Here is a 25,121-nt window from a genome sequence, read left to right as displayed (position 1 = left end):
TTTTTTTAAGGTAATTTGTATTTTTAGTAGAGATGGGGTTTCTCCATGTTGGTCAGGCTAGTCTTGAACTCCCGACCTCAGGTGATCTGCCCGCCTTGGCCTCCAAAGAGCTGAGATTACAGGTGGGAGCCACCACTCCTGGCTAGCCACTGTGCCCGGCTTACCTGAAGTTTTCTTTTTCCATTTTATCTTGCCAGGTTTTAGTATCAGAATGATTCTGTTCTAATATAATGAGTTGGGAAAGATTTCCTTCTCATTTTTTTTGGAATACTTTTAGCAGAAATGGTACCAGCTCCTCTTTGTTCATCTTACAGATTTCAGCTGCAAATTTCTCTGGTGCGCAGCATTTTTTGGATGGTAGGCTATATATTACTAATCCAATTTTGGAGCTTGTTATTGGCCTATTCAGGGCTTCATTTTCTTTTGTGTTGAGTCTTGGCAGGATATATTTGTGTTCAGTCTTGGCAGGATGTATTTGTCCAGGGATTTACTTATTACTATTAGATTTTCTTGTTTGTGTGCATAGAGATGTTCATAGTAGACTTCAATAGTTATTTGTATTTTTGTGGGGTCAGTAGTAATGTCCCTTTGTCATTTCTAATTGTGTTTATTTGGTTCTTCTTTCTTCATTAATCTAGCCAGTAGTTTATCTTATCAATTTTTTTCAAAAATTTAACTCCTGGATTTCTTGATCTTTTGTATAGTTTTACATATCTAAGTCTCTTTCAGTTCAGAGCCACTTTTGGTAATTTTTCACGTTCTGCTAGCTTAGAGTTGGTTTGTTCTTGCTTCTCATACTTTATTTTGTGATATTAGGTCAGTAAATTCAGATCTTTCTAACATTTTGATGTGAGTATTTAGTGTTATAAATTTCCTTCTTAACTGCCTTAGCTGTGTTGCAGTGATTCTGGTATGTTGTATCTTTTTTCTTAGTTGTTTCAAACAACAATTTGATTTCTGCCTTAATTTCATTATTTGCCCAAAAGTCATTTAAATGCAGGTTGTTTAATTTTCATATAATTGTATGTTTTCAAGTGGCTTTCTTTGTAGTTGAATTATATTTTCAACAATCTGTTGTCTCAGTGTGTGGTTGGTATAATGTAGGGATTTTTGTATTTGCTGAGCATTGTTTTATTACTAATTGTGTGGTAAATGTTAGAGTTTGTTCACATGGCGATTAGAATAATGTATATTATATTGTTTTTACTTAGAATTCTGTAGATATCTAGTAGGACTATTTGGTCAAGTGTCAAGTTTAGGTCCTGTCATCTGTGTTTATTTTCTGTCTCAAGGATCTGTCTAATAGTTTCTGTGGGGTGTTGTAGTCTCCTACTGTTGTGTCAGAATTACAGTTTCTTCATAGGTCTCTAATAACTTGCTTTATTCATGTGTACCCATGGAATTTTAATAACACATTTCTCTCTTCTGCTTTTTTCCCCATAAGCATTCTTTCAAGTGCACAAAGTGTGCCCAAGGCTACTCCTTAGATGCCTGAATCCAATGTCTACTGAAATTCAGATGTCCAAGAATTCAAGAACACATCCAGAAAACCTGGCTGTTGTAGAAAAAATATATAAATTAGAAATGGAAAGCTTTATTCTTCTACCTTGCAATAAGCATTTAGCATCTTAAAGCATTTAGATGATGTGTACATTTATCTTTGTTATTTTGAAATACACATACATTATATTAACAGCTTAGTAAACATTTTATCATTATTTTTTTACTCAGGGTTGTCATTACCTAGGACTTCAGATCCATTGCTTTGTTTTTGCTTTGGCAATTTTTTTTTCCGTTCATTTTTAGTCTTTTAAAGTCGACACAGATTTGTTTAGATCAAAGCTCATTTTAAAAACACACAAAAGTGGAGCACAAAAATAGGATTAAAGTTAGCAATACAGAATGATAAAGACTAAAAGATACTGAGTAGTTTTTTTTTTAACAGAAAACTGATTGTCCAAGGTAATTATCTAATATTTTCAGGCTGAAGTACTCACACTGCGAAAAGAAAGCAGTTCAGTATGTAAACTGAGGTTTAGTATATAAACAGTGAAGTTTTTAGTTGTACTTTGGTTTCTGTTTATTACTTCAGAACAATTAGCATAGTTATGTGTAGTGTTTGTAGACGACCTGTGTTTATATACATTAAAAAGTATTTTCAGCGAGGCACGGTGGCTCACACCTGTAATTCCAGCACTTTGGGAGGCTGAGGTGGGCAGATCACGAGGTCAGGAGCTGGAAATCAGCCTGGTCAACATGGCGAAACCCCATTTCTACTAAAAATACAAAAATTAGCCAGGTGTGGTGGCATGTGCCTGTAGTCTCAGCTACTTGGGAGACTGAGGTAGGAGAATCGCTTGAACCCGGGAAGCGGGTGTTGCGGTGAGCTGAGAACATGCCATTGTACTCCAGCCTGGGTGAAAGAGCGAGACTCCGCCTCAAAAAAAAGAAAAGTATTTTCTACAATAGTATGAATATAAGGCCACAAAATTTACTTACAATGAATCAAATAGGCATTTTAATATTGTTATTTATACTTTTGAAATATAAAGTGTTTTAACTGAATTATGATAACAGACTTTTTTTGTTTTGTTTTTTCAACGGAGTTTCACTCTTGTTGCCCAGGCTGGAGTGCAATGGCACAATCTCAGCTCACCACAACCTCTGCCTTCCAAGGAGATTCTCCTGCCTCTGCCTTTTAAGTAGCTGCCTTTCAAGGGATTACAGGCACCAGTCACCATGCCCGGTGAATTTTTGTATTTTTAGTAAAGATGGGATTCCACCATGTTGGTCAGGCTGGTCTTGAACTCCCGATCTCAGATGATCCGCGTCCTCGGCCTTCCAAAGTGCTCAGATTACAGGCATAAGCCACAGCGCCCAGGGGTTACAGACATTTAAAAACATTTTTACATTAATCATGACTAGTACATTAAAATTATGTATACTTAGATATTTATATCTAATGTTCAAGAAATTTACTACAAAATTGTTACAGTAGATATTAGTCTGAAATGTTTATCTAATAGGGATAACTTTAGGTAAGCATAATTGTAGTGTCTTGTATTTCACTAACGTGGAATGCTGCTATTACAGGACAAACACAGGTGACATGGCCATCCAAAAACCATAATAGCTCTTTAGTTAACTATGTTGCAAGCTCAAATACGTTCTACTATATGAACAGAGAGGGATTCCAATTTTTCATCAAAAAGTGCTGGTGGAAGTTGTCAGATGTATTTCAACATAGATCCCCCATTCAATGTCTAGGAGATGAGAAAGCAGCAGAGATGAAAGAGAAACCTTATGAAATTCTGCTGAAAATATGCCCACTTTCTTTATAATGCTCGTGTTTCTCATGCTGAGAGTAGCTGTGCACTCTGGATGCTTAGAGAGAAATTGTTTTAAGGGAATATTTTCTGGCTATTTTGATAAATCTTGTGTCTAATTTGAGTTTTTCTTAAGATGCTTTTAACTTCTTTATTTCTCTCAATATAATCTTGCTCATTTGAGAGCTGTTTTTCTCTCAAATGCTTTGGGTATCTGTTTTAGAAGCCTTATGAGTATCCCATGGTATCTTTGAATGAGGTGGGCTGTCACAGGGATGAGTCTTGGAGTGATCTCTACCCAGACTCGTATTGGAGATCCAGCAGTATTTTTTCATGTCACCATTATAAATTGACACTGAGGCTGAAACACTTCTTCCATTCCCTTTATTGTGAAGGTGCAGTTCTACCCAGGAGGCTTGCAGGCTCTCCTGCAGCTCAGGCTTCCCTCTCTGATGTGGCACTGGAGTGCTTCTGTGGCAATTGGGGTTTGCATAAGATGTGAGCTGCCAGCTGTGAGCCCTGTGCTGTGGGCTGTGCCTCAGTGGCAGATGGTAGGAGTCAAGAGAGGACACTGGTGACCAGGGGAGGGCAAGCAGGAGTGCTCTAGCCCAGCCTCAGGGAGTAGAGAGCCATTGTTTTAAAATGTAAATAGCCAAAATGATAGCATCCTAATCAACCATTTTTGTAGAAGAGTGAAAGCCTACCTTCGGCAGGCACCAGGCTTCAAATGGCAAAACTGCCTCTTGTCATTAAGATGTGATAAGTTTATTTTGGCATTGAATATAACTGTGTAGCATACATGGAAGGCCTTTTCAATTACCAGGTGAAATTTAGAATGAATTATGTATGGCATGGTGTAAATTTTTCTACTTATGGACTAATTATGATGAACATCTTTCGGTCTTTGCAGTCTCTTAAGCAGATTGACTATGATGCACTTCACATTCTAGTATAATTGTGTAATAAAACAGTTTTCTTTCTCTTCTATCATTGTGTTTCTCTGGGGCTGTAGAAAGTTTTTCTTTTCTTTTCTTTTTTTTTTTTTTTTTTTTTTTTTTGAGACGGAGTCTCGCTCTGTCGCCCAGGCTGGAGTGCAGTGGCCAGATCTCAGCTCACTGCAAGCTCCGCCTCCTGGGTTCACGCCATTCTCCTGCCTCAGCCTCCCGAGTAGCTGGGACTACAGGCGTCTGCCACCTCGCCCGGCTAGTTTTTTGTATTTTTTAGTAGAGACGGGGTTTCACCGTGTTAGCCAGGATGGATTTCTTTTCATTATATATTCCAAACAGTGTCTAGAATTACCAGACATGATATAAACACATAAAGTGCCAGCCAAGCTTTACTCTAGAGGGGACTTTCCCTCTTAGGCTTCCAGTCACCTCACAATTATGCTACACAGTATGTGCTGTCTCCTAAATATGCAGGCAGAATTATGTATCTGCCTACTTGGTATCTATAGGCCACTACAGTCACTTCTAGAGAAGCTAGGCCAGATTTCTATAAACTTCACAGGGCAGCAATCAACCATTTTACCTCTTTTGATGACTCTTGTATCTTCAGACCTGAAACTGATTCACAGAACATGGAGCTCAGAAACCCAATCAGAGTAATATGTGTGCAGTGAGTAGACATGTAGACATGAGAATCTCCACTTCTATCTCCTCTTGCTAAAATGTCCACAGATATGCAGGTAACACCTGCTGCTACTCCACCCATCCAGAGCCTAAATCTGCAGCTCCAAATTCTGAATCTAGGTCTTAAGATTTGGAAAACAAAGATTTTTATCTGAGGAATACAAGTCATTTTAGTTGTCAAACTCAGAGAGACATTAAAATGAGAGCCCAGGCTGGGTGTGGTGGCTAACACCTGTAATCCCAGCACTTTGGGAGGCTGAGGCAGGTGGATCACGAGGTCAGGAGTTCAAGACCAGCCTGGCCAACATGGTGAAACCCCGTCTCTACTAAAAATGCAAAAATTAGCCGAGCGTGGTGGTGGGTGCCTGTAATCCCAGCTAGTTGGGAGTCTGAGGCAGAGAAATGCTTGAACCTGGGAGGCGAAGGTTGCAGTGACCTGAGATCATGCCACTGCACTCCAGCCTGGGCGACAGAGTGAGACTCTATCTCAAAACAAAACAAACAAAAAAAAAAATACACACACACTTATGTCTTTTTCCCCACTTTGAGCTGTGTATTCATCTCTTGAAGCTATTCACAATTGCCACAAGTAGCTATCAATTTAACTAATAATGCGACACTGAACACTATAACTTAAGCTGTAAACCTTAATGATGTATATCCAATCCATAGTCAATGTTATTTCTGTAAATAAATAAGAAAGGTAGGTATAGTTGTGGTTATGACTCTAGATACTTTGTTGCCTTGATCTCTCACTCCCAAAATCATTTGTTATTAACAGACATTTTTGTACCATCCCACTCTCTGTCCCTCTTTTTTTTTTTCGCCTTTACAAATCCACTTGTAACTGCTGCTAATCAAAATATAGATTCCAGGCAACTTGAATCTTTGCTCCCAGGTTACAATCCTCAAGGGTGGAACAAATAAACTGTCTACTTATATCTGTGTTGCCTCGGATTTTTCTTTTTAGGCAGACATATTACTTAGGATGTGCTAGAACAGCCTCTAGGAGAACATCTCTCTTTGATTGTACTCCATTTGCTGTAACACCCAAGAATGTAGAGCCAGTTTGATCTGACCAAGAATCTGCACATAAGAGCTGACCCCTGCCTGAGATTCACAAGACAGGGCCAGGTTTTAGATTAAGAAGGTAATGAAAACCAACAGGAGGAATTTTCTGCATTGTGAGATGTCAACATAGACATCTTAAAGTGCCCCTTTGATAGTGTGGCTCTTTGAGCTTTTCAGGTCTTGTCCAGTGACCTGCTACAGTTACATGAGAGGATCCCAGTGTACATAGAATCTGATAGCAGAATCTGTAAGTAAAGATAATCATCTTAGGAGTGAGAGATCAAGGCTATAAAGTATCCACAGCCATGACCACAACTATACCTACTCGTAAAATGTGATACTGGAGTACATTTTTATCCTTCCTCTTACCCAAAAGCTAGCAAATTAGGACAGGTGATCCAGGTTCTGGAGCTTTACCAGGGCAGTTCCATTTTCTATTTAGAATCAGCCTACATCTCTTCTGTCTGGCTTACAATTGGGCCATCAGTGCACGGTCACTGGGAATCCTCTTGGAATCACCTAGGCGTCTTTGAGACATTTGAGGATTTCCAGAGCAGAATTGTGTCAGGCTGACAAGAGTGGTTAACTCTGCTTCTGTCTCAGTGTAAGAGAAATGGGTCATCCTTCCCTCATTCAAGAGATATTTTTGGTTGGTACCCAGATGACAGTTTCTTCAGATTCCTGGTACTTGGGAGGAAAAGAAGTTCTGAAGATTTGAACAGATAAACTAAATGCTCCCATCTCATATGGCCATTAGAATAATAGATGTAGCAATCATGGTCCCTACCATCCGTGAACTTTTAGTCCAGACTAGCAACTGGATAAACAATGAATTAAGCATCATATGGTTGATATAATAAATAGATTTGTGCAAAGAAACTTGGGGTTTATTTGGGCCGTAACACAAATAAAAAATAAATGATATTGCTGTGACTTCTGATGTCATCACCTGAAGGGATGTTTATGGACAGAAGAATTGTTATTATTTTTATTTCTTTTATTTTGCTAAGAATACATATTTATCTTCTAGTAAAATTATTCTAGATAAACAAGAGATTTGATTAAATGGATTATTAGTATATATTATGAAATTGACAGGGCAGTAGCTAAAAAAGATTAAAGTTACATGAACTGTGAGATTTAAGTTTTTCTTAGGTAAGCTTAGGAAACAGAACTGGAAGTACACCAGTGGCATAGAGAACAAATTCTACGTAGGCTCCACTCCCTGTTCCAGTTCTGTTCAGTTCTTACTTGGGGACTTGACTGAGTCCTGTCCCCACCCTGGAGTCTTGCCTCAGAGAACTGATTTACATATAAACACAATAAAAATTCCTCTAAACTACATTAAATTTTTCCTTTATCCCTCTCATCTATCTATATAGCTTTTATTCTATACATTTTATAAAAAATTAATGACAGAGAAACTAAAAAAATTAAAATGCTGTGCCCTTTATCTAAATCCTGGGAATTATTAAACACTTAGTACCAACTCCAAAGGTGTTATGACGATTAAGTCACATAATGTGTTATTCCCAGCACAGTGCTCTGCAACATCCTCTTGAGCACATAGAGCACAATGTTTAATAAACATTCCATCAGTACACTTGTACATGTTGTTATTTAAACACAGACTTATTCAGATATGGCTGCTTTCTATTTTCTCTGTATACTCTACAGAGCCAGCAAAGAATATGATACTTTAGGATGGAGAGTGGTTGTCTTTATTTGCCCTAGAAGTATTTGTGTTGTGACAAGAGTAATGAGTGTAAGGGACTCTGTCCTATGCCTGCTTTCTCTAATGCTAATCATGAGCCCAGGGGGAGTAACATCAACATTGACAGGGGACTTGTTTAAAACATTCATTTTGGACCCTTTTCAAACCTGCAGAATCACATTACATAGAGTGGGGCCAAAATTACTAAGTGATTTGTAAGCTCATAAAAGCTTGAGATTAAATGCTTAGTTAAGTGGTTATAAGCCCAGACCTCTAATTAGGATTACATGGGCAATTTGCAGAAAAATCCTTACTTATGCTTTTTCCACAGGTTTTGTTTATTGTTTTAGGTGGAAACATATATGTTGTTTTAATTAAGTGCCTCATATAATTCCAAGGTGAGGCCAGAATCAACAATGAAGGGTTCAAGGCATTCATGAGAGTTAAGGTAGAAACCTTTTCACTAAAGGATGGTCACAGGGCCTGTTCTGTTTGGGTTTGGGAGAGACAAGGCAGTGTGGCCCATATTACCATTTCTGTAGCAGAAATTGCTGGTGTCTGTGGCAGAGGAGGGCATCTGGAGACAGAAAAAACTTGTATTTTTATCTTCATAAAGAAGCTCATTGTTCCTGAATCTCTACTAGTATAAAGGACAGAAATGGATGGAATGTTTCTGCAGTTCTTGGTCCTTCTGCCTGTGGGTGTGGTGGTAGCAGGTAAATGGGTGGTGCTGACACCTTTAAAGGCTTATTCTCAAGATGCTGGTGTAATTGGTGCAGAAAATTTCATCTAAGCAGGAATTCCAGAGGAGAAGGAGGAAAAAAATGCCTTTTTTTTAAAATCTAAATATGTCTCATATCAAGAGCTGTGTCCACTCTGCCTTCTGAAATGCCATGCATTTTTACATGCAAAGCTTTACTTCTCTGCTTGTGTTTTTCCTCCCTAATGAGTTTGTTTTAACTACTTTAAAAAATTCTTATAATAGTCAAACGTCTCTGAAAAATATGTTTTTTCCCATATACTGGAGCCTTCTACATCATGGCTCCTTCTATGCCGTGCGGAATTCTCTTCATGAATTTATAATCTACTGTATTAAAAATGTTCCCTTTGTGGCTGGGAAGGTGTGAATACTCAAGATTCCTATTGGAAGAATAAAGGGGTTCTTAAAAAAGACGGAAAACTTGTAATATTGAGGTTCCATCTGTGTTCTTCATTAACTCTATACAGAACAGGATTAAGAAAGTGTTTATTTAAAGAGGATGGCATTTATTACCCAGAAAATTCTGAAAAAAATATGAGAAAATGCCTGCTCTCTAGGGTGCTAAAGAAAGAATACTAAAAAATCACTATTAAAACTTACACAACATGGGAGATACCTGTATCTTGAACTTGGTATAAAACAGATGGTTCTTTATGGTTAAATTCAGACTACAATTTACTTCTGGGAGAAAATGTCACAGTGGTGATGCTGTGTCCTTCTTTTGTGCATCAGCACATCATAAAAATTTGTCCTAGTGCAAGTAATATTAATGATTCACTTGGTTAAGGAGCTCTGCAACGGATTTTTTTTTACTAGAAAGCTAATTATTTTTCTTTTCATTATAAATTATTTTTATGCAGCTGATGTGCATAAACCATCACATTTTATCTGGTAGCTACCCCTCTTTCTTAAGTTTTCTTTGCATATATCTGTCTTTGGCAAGTGAAAACTCTTATCTTTTTTTTACAGTCCAGCAATACTAGGAAAAACACAGGCTCTTTTACTTAGTGGATGTTTGACAAAATATTCTTCTTGGGCCAAAAACATTGGCATTACTGGCGAACTTGTTAGAAATCCAGAAACTTTAAAAAAAAAAAAAAAAAAAAAAAAAAAAGCAGAAACTCAGACTTTCTATAAGTCAGAATCAGAATCAGTTCTCTACTCTCTCATTTGACCTTGAGACACATTAAAAATTCTGCCCATGGCCACTTGGTACATGTGTATGGGGATATGTTTTTTAGAGTCGGAGAATACATTAGAGAATATTTCTGGGTTAAAAAAATATTTTCTTGGATAATTTTGGTCACTCCTATGAGGCAGAACCTGTTCTCTCTACTCTCGAATTACACTTTGAGTGACATTAAAAATTCTGTCCATGACCACTTGGTAAATATATATGTGTCTGTGTTTGTGTGTTTTTCAGGGACCACTGACATTTAGGGATGTGACTGTAGAATTCTCTCTGGAGGAGTGGCAATGCCTGGACACTGTTCAGCAGAATTTATATAGGGATGTGATGTTAGAGAACTACAGAAACCTGGTCTTCCTGGGTGAGCATAACTTCAATACTCAATTCCTAATATACTCTAAAGGCTTTATTTTTGTTTTCTTTTTGTTTTTTTGTAGAATGTTTTTTGATAATTTGGTAATTTTTGATAATTATGCTTTGCATAAATGAGTTTCAAATCCCTGTTTTCAAGAAAATCATAAGGATTTGTCAGTGTAGAAAAAAAATTTCTTCAAGATGTTTCATCTTGAGCTGAACTTTCCACATGGCTGAGCTGATCTGTATCCCTCACTCTAGATTAGTGGTAATTTCAGAAATTTACTGGTATAAAATATTATTGCCCACACCTTAAAATCTAATTGCTACCACCAATTTTTTTATTCAGTAGTTCTGAGTAGTGAATTAAGAACCTACAAATATACAGTATTTTCTAAATATTTAGAAATAACTGTTATAAATTAGTATTTTGGAATAAATGTATTAGAATATTGTATTAACATTCTCTTTATTGAGCACATTACTAAGTTGGTAATTGCAGAATATGAACAAGATGCATATTACTTATTTTTAATAAAACAGGTATTGCTGTCTCTAAGCCAGACCTAATCACCTGTCTGGAGCAAGGAAAAGAGCCCTGGAATATGAACAGACATGAGATGGTAGCCACACCCCCAGGTAGGTGAGAGTGAAAGCCAGTACAACAGATGACCCAGATGAGAGATCCAAAGGTCAAGGAGAAAGCAAGTCCTTAAAATGTCATTTGGGAAGCTGTGTTCCAAAGGGTATAGTTTCTGGAAGTCTGAGGCTTGTTTTTTTTTTTTTTCTTTGTTCTCACATAGGGGCATTTTCTGTCTTATGCTTTTAAATTCTCTAAAGATTCTACTTTCAGTCATTTTTCTTCAAGTTTACAGTGAGAGCCAAAGTCCTCATGGCATATAAGAGACTGCACAGTCTGACTACTTTTTCATTGTTTTTAGGGACACACAAATATCTGCATAATTTAAAAAAATTCTATGTTAAGCTTTTTCTTAAGTTCTCTTTTTGCATCATGTCTGAAATAGTGGTTTCTGTTCCATTGAATTTTTTAATTTTTCTGCACATTTCATCTTTTTTTAGTATATTATTGAAAGATAATTTGTAATTATAAAATATGATGTCGTTCTGCTTTGTTTTTTTTCCTCCAGATCGCTTTGGCTATTCAAAGTTTATTGTAGTTTCATGTAATCTTTAGTCTTGTATTTTCTATTACTGTAAAAAAAACTTACCTCTGGAATTTTTGTAGGGAGCTTATTGAACCTATATTTATTGAATCTTATTCTTTCAACTCATAAAACATTTTTAAATTTATTTGTGTCTTCTCTATTTCTTTTCCTAGCTATCTTGTATCTTTCAGTGTAAAGATTTTTTACCTCCTTGGTCAAATTTGTTCTCTGAAATTTATTTATTTTTTGAGACAGAGTTTCACTCTTCTTGCCCAGGCTGAAGTGCAATGGCAAAGTCTCAGCTCACTGCAAACTCCCCGTCCGAGGTTCAAGTGATTCTCCTGCCTCAGCCTTTTAAGTAGCAGGGATTACAGGCGCTCACCACCATGCCTGGCTAATTTTTGTATTTTTAGTAGAGGTAGGGTTTCACTATGTTGGCCAGATTGGTCTCGAACTCCTGACCTCAGATGATCCGCCCTCATCAGCCTGGGTTTACAGGTGTGAGCAACCGTGGCTGGCCAGAAATTTATTGTTTTAATGCTATTGTAAATAAGATTTTTTTTTTTTTGGTCTATTTTATCAGATAGTTTGTTTTAAGTGTATGGGATGATAACTTATACTTGTACGTTAGTTTTATATTTTGCTAATTTACTGAGTTTATTAACTTAGACAGGTTTTAATGCACTGCTTATGGTTTTCTATATATAAGATCATGTCATCTACGAACAACAAATTTTTACTTATTTGTCTTCAGTTTCAATGGCTTTTTGAAAATTGTTTTGACTAATTATTCTGCCACATCAGTGCTATGTTAAAATGGAAGCATTGACAAGGTGCACAATATAATTTTGCATTTGGTGTCTGTGAATTTGAAGGAGCAAACACCTCTTCAAGTTGCTATAAACTGGTTTCAGTAGGTAAAGGTCTTCTTCCATTGGTCCCCCAGGGTGATGGGATTTCCTCTGGGTTTGTGATGGAGAGGGATTGTAGCTTGGTCACAAGATTGCTGGGTATGCACTAGGGTCCACCTTTAGTTGGCTTGTTACAAGGGGCTTAGATAGTTGTAATCCCCATATTATTTTTGGACAGATTGGATATCCTTCAAGACTTTGCTCTGTAGGGCAGACACTAGGGCAGGTTTTTGCAGTAGGGTCTGTATTTAATGTACCTTAAATCGGGATGTAAATGAGTACAGCCTTCGCTGAGTACCACAGAGGATTTCCTCAGGTCACTGTGTTGGTTTCTAGGTAAAGAGAACTGGCCATAAACTGTGGCCCAGAAAGCTGTAACTGAGACTTTGAACTGCTTCAGGCACCACATTAAAAGCCAGGGTCTGCAGGCCTGCCTGCATGACTATAAACGGGTGTCTTCCTCCAGGCCTGTGAAAGGACAGAACCTCTCCCAGACTGTGGCTGAAAGGATTTTGAAATAATTCACAGAGTAAATCCAGAATTCTCAGTGGGACCAAGTTGGGTTGGCCATTTCCTGTCCTGTAGCTAAGACCAGGGGTCCTGTAGTTTGCCACTGGAATGATAGCCTGCCTTCTGAAGAGAACACTCCTCCAAAGTGTTGGGGTTATAGGCATGAGGACTTCATGCTGCCATGTAATTCTCAATGTTGGATGTAAGACCAGTGGGAGGTGTTTGGTTTGTGGGGAAAAATTCCTTGTGCATGGGTTGGCACCATCCTCTTTGTAATCAAAATTTTACACTCCATTAATTCAAAAGAGAGCTGGCTCATTAAAAGAACCTGGCTCCTTCACCTCACACTTGCTGTCTTTTACCATGTGGTATGTCCAGTTACTCTTGGCCTTCTACCATGATTGTAAGCTTTTTGAGACCCTCACCAGAAGCACATGTTGGTGCACACTTCTTGTACAGCCTGCCAAACTGTGAACCAAATCTTTTTTTTTTTTTTTTTAATAAATTATCTACTCTTGGGCTTCCTGTGTATTCAAAATAATTAATACAGTCTATAATGTTTTGTAAGTTCTGTGTTTTATTATTGCTATTTTATCTGAATTTTCTATTTATTATTGAAAATGGGATCTTGATGTCAACAATTATGTTGCTATGTATTTCCTGCTTCAATTTGTTGATATTTGCTTTATATATTTTGGAGCCTTGATGTTATATATACATATACATATAGCTGGATAAGTATTTTATTAAATACTATATTAATTATATATCTATATAGATTTTTTTTTTTTTTTTGAGATGGAGTCTTACTTTGTTGCCCAGGTTGGAGTACAGTGGCACGATCTCAGCTCACTGCAACCTCCGTCTTCCAGGTTCAAACGATTCTTCCACCTCAGCCTCCTGAGTTGCTGGGATTGCAAGGCACGTGCCACCATGCCCGGCTAATTTTTGTATTTTTAGTAGAGTCGGGGTTTCACCATGTTAGCCAGGATAGTCTTGAACTCCTGACCTCATCATCCACCTGCCTAGGCCTCCCAAAGTTCTGGGATTAAAGGCATGAGCCACCATGCCCAGCCCTATATAGATATATATATGTATGCATATATATGTTATATATACACATATCTGTATGTATACATATATATACACACATACACATATGGATAGATACCAGTTAAATTGACCCATTTTACCATTATATAATATCAGTCTTTGTCTCATGCTAGTACTTAGGACATATTATGTCTACTGTAATTATGACGACCTCACCCAATTGTTACTATTTGCATGGAATATGGAATTTTTTCATTCTGTTACTTTTAGCCTATTTAACTAAATGCTAAAATGAATCTCCTGTATGCAGCGTATTATATGCTGTTTTTCTTAAGCCAATTAGGCATTTAATTTTTTAAATATAATTTACTTACTTTTTTATTTTTGAGATAGGTTCTCACTCTGTCAACCAGGCTGGTTTGCAATGGTTTGATCATGGCTCACAGCGGCTTCAACCTCCCAAACTCATATGACCTCTCATTTCAGCCTCTCGGGTAGCTGAGATACAAGTATGTGACATCACATCCAACTCGTTTTTTTGTATTTTTTGTGGAGACACAGTTTTGCCATGTTGCCCACTCTGGTTTTGACCTTCTGAGATTAAGTGATCGGTCCACCTTGGCCTCCCAAAGTCCTGGGATTACATTTTTAAAAATTAAATAGTTTAATTAATTTGTATTTAAAATAATTGCTTAAAGAAATGTTTCTGTTACCAGTTTTATTATTATTGTTTTATGTGCTCTTATAGATATGTTTTTTCTCATTTCCTATTTTACCACTTTAAATTTTGTTTAATTTTATAGTGATATGCTTTGATTATTTTTCTATTTGTTTAGCATACTTTCTATAAAATATTATCTTCATAATCATCTTGAAAAATGAAGATTACATAAAACATCTTAAAGTTAAAACAATATATTTTAATCTCATAACAACTTCAACTGAATACAAATACTATACCTCTACATTTTTGTTATTAATATTACAAATTTAATAACAGATTTATGCAGATTTATGTTTTTCATATTCTATGGAAGAAATTTAGGGATTTTATGCACCATCATTGTCATAGTAAAGGATTCTATGTGTGTCTGTATATTTACATTTAATAGAGAGCTTTATATTTACATAGTCATATAATGCTGTGCAGAATTTTATTTTTCAATATAATGGACTCATTGTAGCATTTCTTTGTTTTTATATGCAAAGTCTCACCATGTTCCTCAGGATGTTCTTTTTTTTTTTTGAGATAGAGTCTCGCTCTGTCGCCCAGGCTGGAGTGCAGTGGCCGGATCTCAGCTCACTGCAAGCTCCGCCTCCCGGGTTTACGCCATTCTCCTGCCTCAGCCTCCCGAGTAGCTGGGACTGCAGGCGCCCGCCACCTCGCCCGGCTAGTTTTTTGTATTTTTTAGTAGAGACGGGGTTTCACGGGGTTAGCCAGGATGGTCTCGATCTCCTGACCTCGTGATCCGCCCGTCTCGGCCTCCCAAAGTGCTGGGATTACAGGCTTGAGCCACCGCGCCCGGCCCCTCAGGATGTTCTTGAACTCCTGGTCCCAAGTGATGTGACTGCCTGGGCCTCCTAAAACTGTCAGATGATAGGCATGAGCCACTGTGCCTCGCCACCATGTAGCATTTTTTGTAGGACAGTGCTAGTCATGATGAACACTCTCACCTTTCATTTTGGAAAGTCTTTTTATCTTTTTTTGAAGTAAAATAATTTCAAATCAAGTATTATTGGTCAGGTATTATTTTATTACCTCAAAATTTGGGAAGAACTTAGTGTTTTTCATTTTCAAGTAAACTCTGTATTACTTTTTCCCTATAGACTTCTTCCAAGATTTTGTTCATGAGTATATGGATCGACTTGATGCTGTCCAATAAGTATTACATTCTACATTTTAAATTTGTTTTGCAATTTTATATTTTTGTATTATATTTTAGAACATGCCACCTCATACCAGTTAATTGTGTCTTGATTTTTCAGTTTATATTATAATTGTGTATGACAATATTTAGTTCTGAACAATTTAACACAGTGTGGAGCAAAATCAAATATGAATCAGCCAAACATCCATTGCCAATATAATTATCTCTATGTTTGTTTGCCTTTATAAATATTATCCCTGTGTTTCTTTATAACTTGTATATTTGTTGTGTAGGTTTGTTGTTTAATCCAGTGCAGATGAGTAGTCACAAAAATTCTCCTAATTTCAACATCCTATTTATTTGTGAATCTTCCATATCCTGTTTGTTTGTGAATCTCTGTTATTTTTCTGTGAAAGAAATACTTTTGGATTTGAAGATAATTTAAAAACTACCGGCAGGGTGTGGTGGCCTGTAATCCCAGCAAGTATTTGGGAGACCAAGGTGGGTGGATCACCTGAGGTCAGTTTGAGACCAGCCTGGCCAAAGTGGTGAAAGCCCGTCTCTACTAAAAATACAAAAAAATTAGCCGGGCATGGTGGTGGGCGCCAGTAGTCCAGCTACTTGGGAACCTGAGGCAGGAGACTCGCTTGAACCCAGGAGGCGGAGACTGAAGTGAGCCAAGATCGTGCCATTGTACTCCAGCTGGGCGACAAGAGCGAAACTCCATCTCGAAAAACTAAACTCATAACTAAATTTCTCTTCTAGCTACTATTGTTTTTACTTGTCAAAAACACATAATAATTTATAATAAAATATTTTCAAATATTCAGTTTAGTTATATTGACATTATTCTGCAACATATTGCTGAAGCATTTTTTTTTTTTTGAGACGTAGTCTCGCTCTGTCGCCCAGGCTGGAGTGCAGTGGCCGGATGTCACCTCACTGCAAGCTCTGCCTCCCGGGTTCACGCCATTCTCCTGCCTGAGCCTCCCCAGTAGCTGGGACTACAGGCGCCCGCCACCTCGCCCGGCTAGTTTTTTGTATTTTTTAGTAGAGACAGGGTTTCACCGTGTTAGGCAGGATGGTCTCGATCTCCTGACCTCGTGATCCGCCCGTCTCGGCCTCCCAAAGTGCTGGGATTACAGGCTTGAGCCACCGCGCCCGGCCTGCTGAAGCATTTTTATCTTGCAAAGCTAAATCTCAATACACATTATACAACTACCAACTTTTCCAGTATTACGGCACTTTTGAAACACCACTCTGTTTTGTGTTCCTAGTGGTGTAACTTCTTTATGTATCTCATACAATCTCTGTCTGTGGCTGGCTCATGTCAGTTTGCAAAATATCATCAAAATTTATCTGTGTAGTTGTTAGAATATTTTCTGCTTTTTGAAAACTGAGTGATATGATTGGGCGCAGTAGCTCACATCTGTAATCCCAGCACTTTGGGAGACCAAGGCGGGTGGATCACCTGAGGTCAGGAGTTCTAGACCAGCCTGGCCAACATGGTGAAACCCCATCTCAACTAAAAATACAGAAATTAGCTGAGTGTGGTGGTAGGTGCCTGTAATCCCAGCTACTCAGGGGGCCAAGGCAGGAGAATTGCTTGAACCCGGGAAGCAGGGGTTGCAATGAGCTGAGATCATGCCATCGTACTCCAGCCTGGGGGACAAGAGTGAGACTTCGTCTCAAAAAAAAAAAAAAAAAAAGAAAGAAAACTGAGTGATGTTCCAGTATTTTTACATTTCAAATTGTATCTATTGAATAATTTGGTGACAGAAATTAGCATTGTTTTTACCTATTGGCTTTCAGTAACAATGCTACAATTATTATGGGTATGTAAATGACTTTATATGACCATATATATTAAAGTTTATGTGTTGCATTCTATTTGATTTGTCTAGTTTTCAGTTTGATATTGATACTAAATTGTTTTAATTCTGTAGCTTTGTAATATGCTTTGAAATAAGGAATTATAATGCCTCCAATTTTTTTTTTTTTTTTTTGAAGATTGTTGGGTACCTTGTTGTCTCTTGCAATAGCACTCCTGAGTTTGCTATTACTATTTTCTCAAAATGCAACGAGAAATTTGAAAAACATTGCATTCAATCTGTAGATTACATTAAATGATATAAACATCTATACAATATTAATTATTTTAATCTTTGAACAAGAGTATGCTTGAGTGTATTGTTTAATTTCTATATATTTGTGAATTTTTCAGTTTTTTTTTCCATTGTTTTATATTCTTATTCCATTTTGTTCATAGAAAGTAATCCTTAAAATTTTAGGAGTTTTTTTTTGTTGTTGTTGTTGTTGTTGTTTTTTGAGACACTTTCACTCTGTTGCCCAGGATTGGGGCGCAGTGGTGTGATCTCGGCTCACTGCAACTCTTGCCTCCTGGGTTCAAGCGATTCTCATGCTTTAACCTGCTGCGTATCTGGGATTATAGGCGCATGCCACCAGGCCCAGTTAAGTTTTGTATTTTTGATAGAGACAGGGTTTCGCCACGTTGGCCAGGCTCATCTCAAACTCCTGACCTCAGGTGATCCACCCAGCTTGGCCTCCCAAACTGCTGGGATTACAGGCATGAGCCACCATGCCTGCCAAAGTTTCAGTTTTTTTTTGTTGTTGTTATTTGTTTGTTTGTTTTGAGACAGAGTCCTGCTCTGTCGCCAGACTGGAGTGCAGTAGTGTGATTTCTCTTCACTGCAGCCTCCGCCTCCTGGGTCCAAGCAATTCTCCTGCCTCAGCCTCCCAAGTAGCTGGGATCACAGGCATGCACTACCATACCCGGCTAATTTTGTATTTTCATGTTGGCCAGGCTGGTCTTGAACTCCTGACCTCAGGTGATCCACCTGCCTCGGCCTCCCAAAGTGCTGGGATTACAGGTGTGAGCCACCACGCCCAGCTCAAAGTTTTAGTTTTGAAACATTTGTTGAGATTTATTTTTTGACCTAACCGATGGTCTATCAAAAAGAATGTTGTATGAGCTGTTGCAAAGGGTGTGTTTCCTGATGTTGAGAAGTGTTCTCTGTATCTGTTAGAAATACTTGTTTTATACTGCCCTCAAGTCCGCTGTTTCCTTACTAATATTATCTTGTTTTATTATTATCAGAGAAAGTGAGGTATCAAAATATCCTACTATTATTATATTGTTTTCTATGTGTTTCTTCAATTATGTCAATATTTACCTTACATATTTGGAACTCTAAGGTGAGATACACACACACACACACAAATATGCATCTATACACATTTTTCATAAGTTCCTCGTCTATTATTGTTTAATGTCTTTCTTTGTCTTTTGGAGTTTTGACTTCATATACATTTTATGTAATATGAGTTTTTGACTTACGATGTAGCTTGTGTAATACTGCTTTGACCTTTTCTGCTCTCATTTAGTTAGTATTTGGAGAGAATGCCTACATCAATCTTGTCACTTTCAGGCTTTTTTAAATTATTAGTTCTAAACTGACTCTTGTAGAAAGACAAGTCGGGTCTTGAGTTTTAATGTTTTTTAATGAATCCCTTTATTGAAACTATGTCTCTTGATTAGAAAGCTAATTATACATATATGTAAGTAATTTTCTAAAAGACAAAGACTTCCTGTTATTTTATTAATTATTTTGTTTGATTCTTGTATCTTTATCCCTCATTTTCTCCCTTTCTGTCTTCCATTGTGTCTGTTTCATTAGTATTGATATGGTTTCACTTCTTTCTTATTTTCTTTTGGGTGTCTATACAGATATTTTCTTTGTGGTACCTTGGGGATTACATAAAACCTCTAAAAGATAAAGTAGTGTATATTTAATCTGGTGAAAAATGAACTTCATTCATATACAAAAATTGTTCCCCATTACATCTGCCCTCAACTTTGTTATTGATATTGCTGATTATCTGTTGTATATTTATTAACAGATATTTACAATACTTTCTGTGCTTTTATTTTTCTAATTTTAGAGCATAATTATAAATGTTTTCTATCCCATTATGAGAATGCTAAGGAATTCTATTTTTGTGTATGTATGTTTCCCAGGAACTTATGTATTTTTATATGATTATGTGTTGTTTTCTAGCATCGTGTTATTTTCAGTGGAAGAAACTTTTTTCAGCATCTTTGATATATATAGGTCATATGCATTGCCAATATACTGTCTCAGGATTTGGTTATTTTAGAAGGTCTTTTTTTTAATTTATTTGGTAGGACATTTTTGCTGATGATTATTCTTTTCACCTGGCAGCATTTTTTCTTCAGGACTTTGGCAATATCACACAGTTTTCTTCTGGCCTGCAAAATTTTCTTTTGAAAACCTCACTGTTTAGTTTTAAACAGTTTATAACTGTTTTAAACTGTTTATAAACTAGTTTATAACTCTATGCTTATAAATGACACATCACTTTCATCTTGCAGTTCTTTTTTTTTTTTTTTTTTTTTTGAGACGGAGTCTCGCTCTGTCGCCCAGGCTGGAGTGCAGTGGCCGCATCTCAGCTCACTGCAAGCTCCGCCTCCCGGGTCTACGCCATTCTCCTGCCTCAGCCTCCCGAGTAGCTGGGACTACAGGCGCCCGCCACCTCACCCGGCTAGTTTTTTGTATTTTTTTAGTAGAGACGGGGTTTCACCGTATTAGCCAGGCTGGTCTCGATCTCCTGACCTTGTGATCCGCCCGTCTCGGCCTCCCAAAGTGCTGGGATTACAGGCTTGAGCCACCGCGCCCGGCCCATCTTGCAGTTCTTGAGATTCTCTCTGTGACATTTTAAATTGCTCTTATATATGTGTTTTTTAAATAAATATCTTGTATGTGTATTTTAGTTTGTTGAACTTCTTTATTTTTATATCTTTTTTTCTTTTAGAATTGGTTAGTTATTATCTCTTTGTATTTTACCTCTACAATTACTGTTTTTTTCTTTTTTCTGATTTTCAGTAGTTGTCTGTGCTCCTTTTACTCATTGAGTGTTATTCAACTTATTAGAAATTTCTAAAATGTATACATTTTTATTTTATAATGATTGCTTTCTGAAAATTTTGTAATTTTTTTGATGGGACCATGTTGCCCTATTATTTTGTATACATTGTAATCTTTGATTGAGACTTGGACATTAAAAAAAAAAAAGGTTCCTGTCAGTCTTTACAATGTAGCTTTATCCTGGCATAGTCTGAAACCAGTTGTCATGGTTAGACATTCTGAGAGCCTTTTAAACATGTTCTTAGAATGTGTCTTATCTGAAATGTTTTATTTTCTAGTTTAAAAAGTTTATTTGCGTGACTTCTTCCTAGTTATCAATCACTTGCTACCCTTGTTCCCTGTCTGTGGTACTGCAGTCTGTCTGCTGCTGTAACATTTACCTTTGGTCTCAGCATTCTCAAATTGTTATTCCAAAGTATACTATTTTTTTTTTCAGCATTTTATTTAATGGGAGAATGAAACCAGTGTCTTGAAAGACCCCTAAAATCCAGACATAAAAATGTATGTGCCAATATTTTTCTTTTAAATAGAAACAAGGAGTTGGCAATGTATACTTCTAAGGGCACTATGTTATACTGGGGAGAAGGAAGTGCTGTGTTGGGTTAATACAACAGATTTTTCTTTTTCTTCTATGTTGCTTTTTACATTGTGTTCACTTGGGGCACTTCGCACACTTAACTCATTTATAAATTTTCCAAAAATGTGTTTTGGTCAGTATGTTTTTGTTACATTTTATATGTTTTTGAATAAATTAGAGCCTGTGGTATTTTGCTATGCCATCTTGCTTATGTAGTGTATACAGTTTTATAGGTTAGATTTGTAAAAAATATTTACCTGAGTCTAGTAAGTGGAGTAATTTGTTGTTTTAATTTCTTTTAGTTATGTGTTCTCATATTGCTGAAGACCTTTGGCCGGAGCAAGACATAAAAGATTTTTCCCAAAAAGTCATACTGAGGAGACATGATAAATGTGAACATGAGAATTTACAATTAAGAAAGGGCTGTAAAAGTGTGGATGAGTGTAAGGTGTGCAAAGGAAGTTATAATGGACTTAACCAATGTCTGATAACTACCCAGAGGAAAATATATCAATGTGATAAATACGTGAAAGTGTTCTATAAATTTTCAAATTCAGATAGACATCAGATAAGACATACTGAAAAGAAAACTTGCAAATGTAAAGAATGTGGCAAATCATTTTGCATGCTTTCACAACTAACTCAACATAAGAGAATTCATATTAAAGAGAATTCCCACAAATGTGAAGAATGTGGCAAAGCCTTTAACAAGTCCTCAGCCCTTACTCGACATAAGATGACTCATACTGGAGAGAAACCCTACAAATGTGAAGAGTGTGGAAAAGCTTTTAACCGGTCTTCACACCTTACTCAACATAAGATAATTCATACTAGAGAGAAATCCTACAAATGTGAAGAGTGTGGCAAAGCCTTTAACCGGTCTTCACACCTTACTCAACATAAGATAATTCATAGTAGAGAGAAGCCCTACAAATGTGATGAATGTTGCAAAGCCTTTGACTGGTCCTCAGCTCTCACTACTTTTACTCAACATAAGAGAATTCATACTGGAGAGAAACCCTACAAATGTGAAGAGTGTGGAAAAGCCTTTAAACAGTCCTCAGCCCTTACTCGACATAAGATGATTCATACTGGAGAGAAACCCTACAAATGTGAAGAGTGTGGCAAAGCTTTTAACCGGTCTTCACACCTTACTCAACATAAGGTAATTCATACTAGAGAGAAACCCTACAAATGTGAAGAGTGTGGAAAAGCCTTTAACCGGTCTTCACACCTTACTAAACATAAGAGAATTCATACTAGACAGAAGGCCTACAAATGTGATGAATATTGCAAAGCCTTTAACTGGTCCTCAGCTCTTACTACCCTTATTCAACATAAGATAATTCATACTGGAGAGAAACCCTACAAGTGTGAAGAGTGTGGCAAAGCCTTTAACCGGTCTTCATACCTTATTCGACATAAGATAATACATACTGGAGAGAAACCCTACAAATGTGAAGAGTGTGGTAAAGCCTTTAACCAATCTTCACACCTTACTCAACATAAGTTAATTCATACTGGGGAGAAGCCCTACAAATGTCAGGAATGTGGCAAAGCCTTTAACCGGTCTTCACACCTTACTCAACATAAGATAATTCATACTGGAGAGAAACCCTACAAATGTGAAAAATGTGGCAAACCTTTTAATCGTTTCTCATACCTTACCATACATAAGAGAATTCATGCTGGAGAGAACCCCAACAAATGTGAAGAATGTGGCAAAGCTTGTAACCATTCCTCAAACCTTACGAAACATAATTCATAATGGAGAAAAACCCTACAAATGTGAAGAATGTGTCAAGGCTTTTAACTGTTCATCAATCCTAACTAAACATAAGGGAATTCATAAAAGAGAAGCCCTACAAATGTGAAGAACATGGCCTGGCTTCTAACAAATCTTCAACATTCACTAAGCACAAAATAATTCATGCTGGAGAGAAACCCTTGAAATGTGATGAATGTGGCATAGCCTCTACCCAGTTCTCAACTCTTACTAAACATGAGAACTCATGTGGAAGATAAAACCTACGAATGTGAAGAATGTGACAAAGCGTTTAAAAGTTCTCAACTCTTATTACACATAATTTATACTGGACAGAAATCCTAAAATGTGAAGAATGTCACAAAGCCCTTAACAAGTCCTCAATTCTTAACATATAAGATGTTTCATGCTGGAGTGAAACTACAATCTTGAATGATGTCACAGTGCTTTTCACAACACCTCAAACTTATCTAAACGTAAAAAGAAAAAAAAATTATACTAGTGCAAAACTCTAGAAATATAAAGATTGTGAAAAAACTTTTAAATGGTTTTCACGCTTGATTGCAGGTAAAATAATTTATACTGGAGAAAACTCCAAGTGTGAAGAATATAATTTTTAACCAGTGTTCACAGCTTATTGTACAGGAAAGCATTTATAGTTGAGAAATGGTGTACAAATATAAAGAATGTGGAAAAGTCATTAATATCTGCTCACATATTACACATCAGAGAGTTCATACTTAATAAAAGTATTATAAATACAATTACTTTCAAATGATCTGTCAGAAATGTAAGCCTTTAAAGTGAAGAAGAGTTTATTCTGAGACAAACATTACAAATATAAAGGGGGTTGTAGTGCTTTTACTTGTATCATTTTATTGTACACATTTTGTACTAGACAACCCTGAAGCAGTTGCTAAAATTTTGTTCAGCATTAGAAAATTTATATTGGAGAAGAATTCAACAAATGTAATGAATTTGGAAAAACATTTTTCCATAACTATAGCTTAGAAAATGCCAGAGCTCATACTAAAATATACTTTTGCAGATGCAATAAATACAAAGAAATATTTAAGGCCGGGCGCGGTGGCTCAAGCCTGTAATCCCAGCACTTTGGGAGGCCGAGATGGGCGGATCACGAGGTCAGGAGATCGAGACCATCCTGGCTAACACGGTGAAACCCCGTCTCTACTAAGAAATACAAAAAATAGCCGGGCGAGGTGGCAGCGCCTGTAGTCCCAGCTACTCGGGAGGCTGAGGCAGGAGAATGGCGTGAACCCGGGAGGCGGAGCTTGCAGTGAGCTGAGATCCGGCCACTGCACTCCAGCCTGGGCTACAGAGCGAGACTCCGTCTCAAAAAAAAAAAAAAAATATTCAAATTGAGTTTATATAATTATCAGAGAACAGTAGAAATAGCTAAGACACTGACACTTCAGACATTGCACTAAATCAGACTGCTGTGTATAGAAAATCCAAAACTACTGTTGGTAAGTAAATTAATTTTATATAACTTTAAAATGAGTAGACATTTCTTTGAAAAGTCATAATTACACTCAAGTATACTTTTTTGATAAAATCATAAAACTTTTAAAAAGTAAATAATGATGTAAGTCAACTCTCAAATTACTTCATGCTATTTCTTCATTTCTGTTGTATTCACCTGTGAAAGCATGTGATTAACTATTGCTGCATCAGAGATACGAGAGATACTTTATTAGGTGGGAATTACACATGACCTCTTCTATAAAAGAATAAGGACACTGAAATGTAAGATGCATAGGAATCTAAGTGAAGAGGCTCTTTGTGGTTAACTTAGTGATGTATGAGGTAGTTGTTCAGAGTAATATTCTTTCAAGTTATGAGAGAAAAACATTTTTAATTTTAGTTAAATGTAAGTTAAAATTAACTAAAATAGTACCATATAATGTTACTGATTGTGCTTTTATGTAATAAAATGCAGTACATTAAAAAATTTTTAGATTATGTGTGGACTTAATTTATAATTAAATATTTTCTTTTACCACATTAAGACTATTGTACATTCTGGTCGGGCACAGTAGCTCATGCCTGTAATCCCAACACTTTGGGAGGCTGAGGCAGGCGGATCACTTGAGGCCAGGAGTTCGAGACCAGCCTGGCCAACATGGTGAAACCCTGTCTCTACTAAAAATACAAAAATTTAGCCAGGCATGGTGGTGGGTGCTTGTAATCCCAGCTATTTGGGAGATTGAAGCAAGAGAATCACTTGAACCCGGGAGG

The 25,121-nt window shown here is 36.9% G+C and overlaps 1 protein-coding gene across 1 annotated transcript in view; it reads left to right on the top strand.

Moving 5' to 3' along the window:
- LOC126942238 (zinc finger protein 257-like) overlaps positions 1-23,054 on the top strand; it is a 32,539-nt gene extending 9,485 nt beyond the window's left edge. Inside the window, 4 exon segments of the mRNA XM_050769599.1 lie at positions 9,926-10,052; positions 10,589-10,684; positions 21,400-22,855; positions 22,857-23,054. Of these exon segments, the coding sequence (XP_050625556.1) occupies positions 9,926-10,052; positions 10,589-10,684; positions 21,400-22,855; positions 22,857-22,971 (1,794 nt within the window). The 3' untranslated portion in view covers positions 22,972-23,054.
- Positions 23,055-25,121: the final 2,067 nt, after the last annotated feature.

The sequence above is a fragment of the Macaca thibetana genome, chromosome 19, assembly GCF_024542745.1.
Source record: "Macaca thibetana thibetana isolate TM-01 chromosome 19, ASM2454274v1, whole genome shotgun sequence".
Taxonomy (NCBI): domain Eukaryota; kingdom Metazoa; phylum Chordata; class Mammalia; order Primates; family Cercopithecidae; genus Macaca; species Macaca thibetana.
The sequence above is the reverse complement of the archived record's forward strand: the minus strand, read 5'-3'. Positions and strand labels throughout refer to the sequence as shown.